The following is a 10000-nucleotide window of genomic DNA, read 5'->3' as shown; positions in this document are numbered from 1 at the left end:
GAGTAAAGACTGCTAACAGAAGAGATCTCTGATAAAACAAGACAAGATTAAATCATGAGAAGATATGCCAAGACATGGTATGGCAAATGACTGATGGGGGAGGAAAAAAACCTTTCCTTTCTTTCCTTATGTGATTAAACAAGAATCCCCTCCCCTCACGAATCAGAAATGTCGTGTTAAGGACTTAAGCTGTGGATTTAAGACTGTGTGGAGATAAACTTTCGAACCAAAGCATGTTTTAAGAAGAGCGTGGAATGTATAAGAGCTTTGGAATGACGCAGTTAAAAATACCGTCGCCATATTGGGAAGTTCTGTCGGAGGACTTGAGTCTGGGAGGAGAAATAGAGAAATAGAGCTGTTTTTATATTGTGGGTGAAACTCCTCAGAGGGACTTAAGAGCGACAGTTTTGCGAGATTAATGATGGAAAGAGCGATGTTATCTATGAAGGCGATGATATATGGAAACCATCTCGATTTGAGGATTGGAAGAACGGAAAAATTCACACAGGATTATTATTGGTATTTATCGGCTTAAGGAGACTATCAGAAGAGATCATAAGAAAAAAGAGAAAATATATGAACAAGATGTGATGTGGAAACAGCAAGATAAGACTGGATAGAATTATGAACTCTGTTTGGACTGATTTGGATTGATTTGGACATTAACGCAGTAGCAAGAAGATGATCAGAATCCCCCTTCGCAGTGGCGTAGCGTGGGTTATCAGCACCCGGGGCAAGGCAAGTAATTTGCGCCCCCTAACCCATGGATTTGCGCCCCCTAACCCGTGGATTTGCGCCCCCTAACCCGTGGATTTCCCTAACCCCCAGATGTTGCGCCCGGTGCGGCCGGCCCCCCCTGCACCCCCCACGCTACGCCACTGCCCCTTCGGATCTTGAAATATGGGTCCCCCCAACAAAAATTTAAAATTTGGCTTTGTAATTCGGAAGTTATGTGATGTGATTTAATTTGATTTGATTGGCCGGTTAATAAAAATTTATTTTTTAAAAAAATGAATCTTAGCAAGGGAAATATAGATGAAAGGCCTCCTGAAATGTGCCAGTGATTGAAATCCTTACCTGATAGGCTTAAGCTAGAGATCCTCGCCTGTTAAGTGTAAGGTTACCAGGAAGCTTGCCAATTGTTATCTTTGGCCCAGAGATCTAAGGGAAGAATGGGAAGCCGTGTAAGAAACCGGCACTGCATAATTGCATGCTGTAACGACCTTCTTGACCTGTTGCTCATCTGGCTCATCCCGTGTCATGAATTGCCGTATTTTTCGCTCCATAAGACGCACTTTTTTCCTCCTAAAAAGTAAGGGAAAATGACTGTGCGTCTTATGGAGTGAATGCCTATGGACGGCGGCGGGATCCCGCTGCAGTTGCGAGCGGAGGATCCATGACTCCCCTTCCTTCCCTCCTCCGTGGCTCACTTTGAAGCAGCAGAGCTGGAGAGAGCCGCTTACACGAGAGGAGGCTGCTGGGGTTCCTGTGTCAGGTCCGTCCGGGGGCGTGCTGCCTCCCCGCTCGTCGCTCCTTGTGCACGCATGGTAAAGAAACATAAAGCTCCTGTCCCTCTCACTCTAACTCTGATAGAGTAGTTAATAAACGGTAGTTTATTAAATAGTTTAGTACAACATTTGATTCAGAATATTTCCCCCCTGTTTTCCTCCTCCAAAAACCAGGTACGTCTTATGGTCAGATGCGTCTTATGGAGTTAAAATACGGTATGCCAGAGTGTTCGAGTTTAATTGCTCATGTATCGTGTGGGCTGGTCCTCTGAAATGTATAAGTGTGGTGAGAGCCAGTGTGGTGTAGTGGTTAAGAATGGTGGACTCGTAATCTGGTGAACCGGGTTCGCGTCTCCGCTCCTCCACATGCAGCTGCTGGGTGACCTTGGGCTAGTCACACTTCTCTGAAGTCTCTCAGCCTCACTCACCTCTCAGAGTGTTTGTGGTGGGGGGGGGAGGAAAAGGAGAATGTTAGCCGCATTGAGACTCCTTCAGGTAGTGATAAAGCGGGATATCAAATCCAAACTCTTCCATAAAAGCCTGAGCTAAACATAGCTTGACGCTTCCGTCTGCCTTAAGACTGGAGACTGGTTGCAACCAAATAAAGGGTGATTTTCCCTCAAATCCTTGGTCATTCCTTTAATGGCTGACTCCTGCTTCAACCTTGTCCAATTATCAACATTTATTCTATATTTGAGACCTTAGAATTCCTGTAACAAACCTGATACCAGACAAACCCTCCATGTTAACTGGTCAGCTCCCCAGACAAAAGTCCCATGCCTCACCCAGGACAAAGCAGTTACAAAAGCATTACAAAGCATTACAAAAAAATATTGGTAAGACCATGAGACAATATTGTTACATATCATCACTGACAAGTGAATACACCCCCCCACACACAAACCCCCTCACTTAAACATGCTGTGCCAAAAAGCAATGGATGAATTCTGACACCTCCCCTGACAACTTGAGAAGACACCATGGGGGTAAAGTTCTTCAAAGCCCCTGGCAGCTCATCCCTGCCCTCCTGCTCCTCTCCTGCTCTTCCTGCAGTTCCCCCTTGGGAGTCTAGGAGGCGCTCTTCCTCAGCCCCAGTGCACTCAGCACCCGCTCACGGATCTCCTTGGTCTTGGCGCCATAAACGATGGGGTTGAGCATGGCTGGAACCATGAGATAGATGTTTGCCAGGAAGATGTGGATGTGGTGAGGGATGTTGTGTCCAAAGCGGTGGGTGAGGAAAGAAAAGAGGCCCGGTGTGTAGAGGACGATGATGACCCCCACGTGGGCCCCACAGGTACCCAGGGCCTTGTGCCTGGCCTCCAGCGAGGGCAGCTGGAAAACAGCGTGTAGGATCAGTCCATAGGAGACGAAGATAAAGCCAAGGTCAGCACCGACAATGACAAGGGATAGTATTAACCCATAGAGGTTGTTGGGTGTGGTGTCCCCACATGCGAGCTTCACTACTGCCATATGTTCACAGTAGGAATGGGATATAAGGTGGGAGTGGCAGAACGGCAGTCTCTTCACCAGGAAAGGAAAGGGCAAGACAATGATGAAGGCCCGGACCCCGATAACAGCACCAAACTTTGCCACAGTGTTTGTCGTCAGTAATGTTGTGTAGCTGAGTGGGGAGCAGATGGCCACGTAGCGGTCATAAGCCATGGCAGTGAGGGTCCCAGACTCCACCGCACAGAGGGCATGGATCATGAACATCTGCACCAGGCAGCCAGCAAAGGTGATCTCTTGGGCGCCAGCCCAGAAGATGCCCAGCATCTTGGGAACGATGCAGGTGGGCATGGCTATATCAGTCAAAGCCAGCATGGAAAGGAAGAGGTACATGGGCTTGTGGAGGCTGGAATCAGTCTTGATGATCCAGAGCAGGGTGGCATTGCCAAAGACGGCCATGGCATAGATGAAGCAGAAGGGGATGGAGATCCAAACCTGTATGTTCTCCAGACCTGGAATACCCAGGAGAAAGAAGGAGGAGGAGGAGGAAGGGGCATGGCTGCTAATGTTGCCAATGTCTGGCATGACAGATGCTAGTGAATTGCATATACAGTATGCAGAGAGAGTAGAGCCACTTCTTTTGCTTAAAGCTCCCCCTTTGCAGTGAGATTGTTCGTGTTAAATTGAGCAAAGACCTGACCCTGCGGCTTATCTATCAGAATTTCTCCCTTTGTGACACAGGTGCTCCTAACTTTAAATGGATGTGTTCAGACTGCTCCTTGCAAAATCGTAAAAGGTTTGTGTGTGGCTTCCTCTAGATTTTCCTGCAGTTGCATATACTGGCTTCCAGAGACATTGCCCAGGGGGAGACTACTGACCTCAGGGTCTTTCCTGCTGCTACGAATGTTCTCTGTTCTTCCAAGGTCGGTTCTCTTTATATGCTCCATCAAAAAGCGAGCAGATAGAAAATGAATTTGATGCTTCTCAATGAGGAGGCTTTTGCTGCTTGGTTTAAGTTGTGGAATCAGACAATTCAGGGGTGCTCTATAGATTCTCCTAGGATCCCCCCATCAATTACTCATCAAGAAGCCCCCTTTTTGGAAAATTTGCTTTTGTTTACTCTCCCCCCCCCCCCATTCTTCAGCTCTTCTGAGCTCATCTTTGAGGGTGATAATTTAAAAAATATATATTTTTGACTTAATTTATATCTTTGAAAGGAAAAAATGAAGTTCAAGAAGAGAACAACTAGTGCCAGAACAACATCCTCAGGAGTCCAATTCTGGAGTAAACCACCTGCATGAAAAGATAGGATAGAATAATAATAATAATAATAATAATAATAATAATAATAATAATAATTTATTATTTATACCCCGCCCATCTGGCTGGGTTTTCCCAGCCATTCTGGGCGGCTTCCAACAGAACACTAAAATACAATAACCTATTAAACATTAAAAGCTTCCCTAAACATGAGGTTCCAGGCCATGTCACAACTGCAGATAAATGCAGGGTCAGGGTCAGGGAGCATAAGTGCTTTCAGAAGACATTGACACATGGAGTGGCTCTCTTCTGGGTTCCAGCACAAGCCGCCCATCTCCCTCCCCCCCCCCCATATACACCCAGCATTAAAAGCACAAGAAGAGCCCTCTAGCTTGATCAGGCAGAAAGTTCACCTGGTCCAGCATCCTGCTTTGCCAGATGTCCCAGTGGGAAGCCTAAAAGCCGAACAGCTATAAGCAGCTATCCTATACTGAGTGAGACCAGCTCACAATTGTCTTCACTGACTAATGTTATCAACTAGTCTGTGTTCAAGACCCTCAGCCCAGCCGTGGGCCCCCCCCCAATGGCCACTCCGTGCAGACCATTCTACCATCCTCCAGCGGAGAAAGTGCAACTGGAGACCCAGTGTGGTGTAGTGGTGAAGAGCGGTGGACTCGTAATCTGGTGAACCGGGTTCGCATCTACGCTCCTCCACATGCAGCTGCTGGGTGACCTTGGGCCAGTCACACTCCTTTGAAGTCTCTCAGCCCCACTCACCTCACAGAGTGTTTGTTGTGGGGGAGGAAGGGAAAGGAGAATGTTAGCCGCTTTGAGACTCTTTCGGGTAGTGATAAAGCGGGATATCAAATCCAAATTCCTCCTCTTCTTTAGCAACACACTTGCATTCCCTTTTTGACTGCAGAGCAGATACCAGCCTTTTTTGCAACACATGCAGTAGGTGATTAATCAGAAATGGTACACGGACACACACACCTGTTACTTTAGATCAGTTTTCAATGTCTGTATCAGCTGGCGAGGTGCATGGAGCTCTCCAGGGTCCCTGGTCCAGAAACAGCTTGGATCCATAGCTCACGTGTGCCCAGCCCAGGCACATCTGCAAGGTGGGCGGATTCAGTGCCTTCATTTTATAGACTTTGGAGCAGCTAGGTCAGGATAATGGAAGGGGATTTTTAGTGACTTCAGAGTCCCTCAGGTGCTGCATCCGTGGGTGATGGAGCACAGGTGAGAAATCCCTTGGTGATTCTGGGTGCGTAAGGTGCAAGGGGTTCTATGAAGCCCACTTGGCTATTGCCTAGAGATGGTTGCTAGGGAGCAGGCCAGGCCAGCTTCACGCAGCTGGGATGGAATGTGTTCTGTCCAGGGAGATTCTTGCTGAAAATCACCAAGGCTGCATACACACCACACAGACACACACACACACACACACACAGAGAGAGAGAGAGAGAGAGAGAGAGAGAGAGAGAGAGACAATAAAAAAAGAGAATCTTGTGAGCTGTAGTTTGATAAAAGTGCTGGGAATGATAGCTCACTTGGGGGGCAGCTGCTTTGAAGGTGCTTTTGATGTATGCTACGTTCGGAACGCTAGTTTTGGAGCAGTTAAGTGCTCCTCCATCAAGGAGACAGTGATGGCCACCAGCTTGGTGACTTCAAATGGCGATTAGACAAATTCATGGAGGAGAGAGCTACTGAGAGCTTCTTGACAGTTTTATTTCCTTCAGCTTGAAACTGAAGGTGTTTGGGACACACAGACTTTAGTGGGGAGGACATACAGTATATATTTGCAGTGCTCTTTTTCTGAAAAAGAATGTTTAAGGGTACTCTCATTTTCCTACTCATATTGATATATTGCCCCTCAATGAGGCCAAACTTAGATTCACAAAATGTTTATGGGTATGTGTACTGCTGCACCCCCCAGAAAAAGCACTGTATATTTTAATAATAATAATAATAATAATAATAATAATAATAATAATAATAATTTATTATTTATACCCCACCCATCTGACTGGTTTCCCCAGCCACTCTGGGTGGCTTCCAACAAAATATTAAAATACAATAGTCTGTTAAACATTAAAAGCTTCCCTAAACAGGGCTGCCTTCAGATGTCTTCTAAAAGTCTGGTAGTTGTTTTCCTCTTTGACATCTGGTGGGAGGGCGTTCCACAGGGTGGATGCCACTACTGAGAAGGCCCTCTGCCTGGTTCCCTGTAACTTGGCTTCTCACAGCGAGGGAACTGCCAGAAGGTAATGGTCGATTGTATCAAAAGCCACTGAAAGATCCAGCAGAACTAGGAAACAGCTCTCACCTTTGTCCCTAGCCTGCTGGAGATCATCGACCAGCGCGACCAAGGCAGTTTCAGTCCCATGATGAGGCCTGAATCCCGACTGGAAGGGATCCAAATGGTTCGCTTCTTCCAGGCGTGCCTGGAGTTGTTCAGCAACCACTCGCTCAATCACCTTGCCCAAGAATGGAAGATTTGAGACTAGGCGATAGTTGGCCATATTAGCTGCATCTAAAGATGGCTTTTTAAGAAGCGGTTTGATAACCGCCTCTTTCAGTGGGTCTGGGAAGGCTCCCTCACAGAGAGAAGCATTCACGACCCCGCAAAGCCCATCGCCCAGCCCTTCCCGGCTCGCTTTTATCAGCCAGGATGGGCAAGAATCAAGGAGACAGGTGGTTGGTTTCACTCGTCCAAGCAGCCTGTCCACATCCTTGGAGGTGAGAGACTGGAATTGATCCCACACAACTCGACTAGAGAGAACTCTAGTACTCTCCCACCCTGGCCCTGCTCCCAACACCCTCTTCTCACAGTGGCCAACCGGATGCCCATTATGGGAAACCCGCAAGCAGGACTGAGCACAAGAGCACTCCAGTGATTTCCAGCAACTGGTATTCAGAAGCATTGCTGTCTCCAACATTAAAGGCAGTGCATAGGCATCATGGCTTGTAGCCCTTGATACCCCTCTCTTCCTTGAATTTTGTGGGAATGTTCAGAGATGCAGGAGAGGATATATTGTTTGATTATAGCCTTTCCAACTTGTGTTAACAAGTTCCACAATTTAGCAGAGTAACATTCCCCCTTTTAAACTCACAGCAGATGTATTTGCTCAGGCTCACTAAAGCCTCTATAATAACTGTCCTGTCCTGTTATTTCCCCCTTATTCCCTTATAAAAGATAAAACACGACACAGTCTTCTATAACAGTATAAAAAGAGTTTACTCACTCACATTCTGTTCACAATCGGATCCCAGAAGGCAGAATTAGCTTAGAAAAGTAACATACATCTGGAAACTATCTCATAAGGAGACAGTCCCTTTGTCCTCTCCTGGCTGGAGGCCAAGAGAGCATCTTTGGCTAAGCAGATGTTTAGCCAAAACCAGCACCTTAAACCTGACCCTATACTCCACTGGGAGCCAGTGAAACTGGGTGAATATGCTTCCATGGCAGGGACCCTGTGAGGAGCCTTGCTGCAGCATTCAGTGCCTGCTGGAGTTTCTGGGACAGTTTCAAGGGCAGCCCCACGTAGAGTGAATTACAGTAGTCAAGCCTGGAGGTGACCGTCGCATGGATCACTGTGGTCAGATCGGGGCAGGAAAAGTTGAGTGAATGTTACACAGAAGCCAGAACCAATTCTCTATCTCCCTCTTTCCCTCCTACTCTTCTGTAAACCATCTCTCAACTACCCCAACTACCCCCAAACTCCCTAAGAAATGGCTCCATTTATTTCCCTTCCCTCACATGGACACTCTCTCCTTCTGTGACTTCCACCAAGTGGGATTTGTCTAATCCTCCTTTAAAGCCGTTGAGCATCCAACCAAGTTTGTAACTGTGAAGAGCAGAACCACCCATGGGTATGATAATCGCTGGCTTCCCATGCTGGATTGCCCTTCAAAAGCTTTTCTGGTGGAAGAGGAGGAGAACTCTGTCCCGTATCTGTTTGGTCTTCACCCCATAGATGATGGGGTTCATCATGGGTGGGAAGAGGAGGTAGAAGTTGGCCAGCAGGATATGTATGTAGGGAGCAACATGATGACCGAATCTATGGATGACTGAGGAGAGGACCACAGGCGTGTAGAAAACCAATATGGCACACAGGTGAGAGATGCAAGTGCTGAAGGCTTTGAGCTGCTCTTCCTTTGAAGCCAGACTGAGGACAGTTTGTAGGATCTTGGTGTAGGAAAGACCAATAAAGGTCAAATCAAGTACTACAACAAAGAGAGCAACTATGATCCCGTAGATGTTATTGAACCAAGTGTGGGCACATGCCAATCTCACCACCGCCATGTGCTCACAGTAGCAGTGGGCGATGACATGGGAGCGGCAATAGGGCAATCTCCTAAGCAGGAAGGGCAATGGGAGCATCAGGACCGCAGCCCGCACCAAAGCCACCAGCCCAATTTTGGCTACCAAGGAATTGGTGAGGATGGTGGTGTACCTCAGAGGGTGGCAGATGGCCACATAGCGATCAAAGGCCATGGCCAAGAGGATGGCGGACTCCATGATGGAAAAGGTGTGGAGGAGAAACATCTGAACAAGGCAGGCAGTCAGACTTATTTCCCTGGCCCTGAACCAGAAGATGCTCAGTGTTTTGGGCATGGTAGTGAGGGACAAGGTCAGGTCAATGGAGGCCAGCATGGAGAGGAAGAAGAACATGGGTTTGTGGAGGCACTCATCAGTCTTGATCACGTACAGCAGGGTGCTGTTGCCCAGCAGGGAGGTGGTGAAGACAGAGCAGAAAAGTATGGAGATCCAACCGTGGGAGCTTTCCAGTCCAGGAATACCAGACAGGAAGAACACCGAGGGGTCAGAGAAGGTGTGGTTGGGAGCTGTGTTCATGTCGATATCTGCATCAAATAGTCTTTCCTTTCACAGGCAAGGCATACCAGATGGGACCATAAGCTCTTTCTGAGCTATAACTCTGCGATGCTACAAGTGGGGAGTTCCTTATGACATCAGAGACACAAATTCTGTTGGCAAAAAAAGGGAAGAAGATAAGAACATTAGCCACAGCTTTGGTAGATCAGGCAAGGGTCCTACTAGTCAAGCACTCTGCATCCCCCCCTCCTCCCGCTGTTTGATACTTCCATCTGGAATTCAGAGACATATTACCTCAGTCGGTTCCTTTCATCCATGATGACCAACAAACAGACTCATCCTTCTTGCATTTGTCCATATGAATACAGGAAGTTGACTCAGTTGGTTATTGAAAGAAAGCCTATGGAACCATCTGGTTCAGTATTGGCTACAGGGGTTTTCCCCAGCCTTACCTGTATCTGCCACCTTGGACCTTCCCCAGGCAAAGGAAGTGTTGCAGCACAATGCTGTGGCCATAGGCCTTCCTAGTGGGCTACAACTCAGGTTTACAAAAATGGCTATAAACTAGCAACTCCCCTCAACGTAAGGGGGGAGTAAAAGGAAGGTGATTGATAAGAGGTGACGCCACGCTGTTGTTCAGCCCCGTGACAAAGACTGCCTTGCAAGTGTCCTAGGGGCTGGGAGGTGCCACATCCCAGCATGGATCTCAGTCTATGGGGTCAGATAGCCCAGCAGCTTGTGGGCAGAGATCCAGCCTCTGCAGTTGTTCTGGCACAATGTGACCTTATTACGATTACTATTATAATTTCTATTATTATTGGTGTCTGTTGGGTAGAATGGCTCTTACTACCAGTAGGTTGTTCCTAATCCTTCATCAGAATCTCAGTCCTTGTTATCTGAATCCGTTGCTTCAGGCCCTACTCTCTGGAGCAGGAGAAAGCAAGCTCGC

At 47.5% G+C, this 10000-nt stretch overlaps 2 protein-coding genes across 2 annotated transcripts; both read right to left on the bottom strand.

Annotated features, from left to right (window-relative positions):
- Positions 1-2576: 2576 nt before the first annotated feature.
- On the bottom strand, positions 2577-3539 carry LOC307213930 (olfactory receptor 52D1-like; the record flags this gene model as incomplete). The annotated part of the gene is made up of 1 exon (XM_079972161.1): positions 2577-3539. The coding sequence occupies one exon, from the start codon at positions 3537-3539 to the stop codon at positions 2577-2579; it is 963 nt and encodes a 320-aa protein (XP_079828287.1).
- A 4585-nt stretch (positions 3540-8124) lies between these two features.
- LOC307214977 (olfactory receptor 52K1-like) lies at positions 8125-9072 on the bottom strand (the record flags this gene model as incomplete). The annotated part of the gene is made up of 1 exon (XM_079974094.1): positions 8125-9072. One exon carries the CDS (start codon positions 9070-9072, stop codon positions 8125-8127), a length of 948 nt encoding a protein of 315 aa, XP_079830220.1.
- Between the last annotated feature and the right edge of the window lie 928 nt (positions 9073-10000).

The sequence above is a fragment of the Podarcis cretensis genome, assembly GCF_951804945.1.
Source record: "Podarcis cretensis genome assembly, chromosome: 4".
NCBI classification, from domain to species: domain Eukaryota; kingdom Metazoa; phylum Chordata; class Lepidosauria; order Squamata; family Lacertidae; genus Podarcis; species Podarcis cretensis.
Note: the sequence above shows the minus strand (reverse complement) of the source record. Positions and strands in the feature narration are given on the sequence as shown.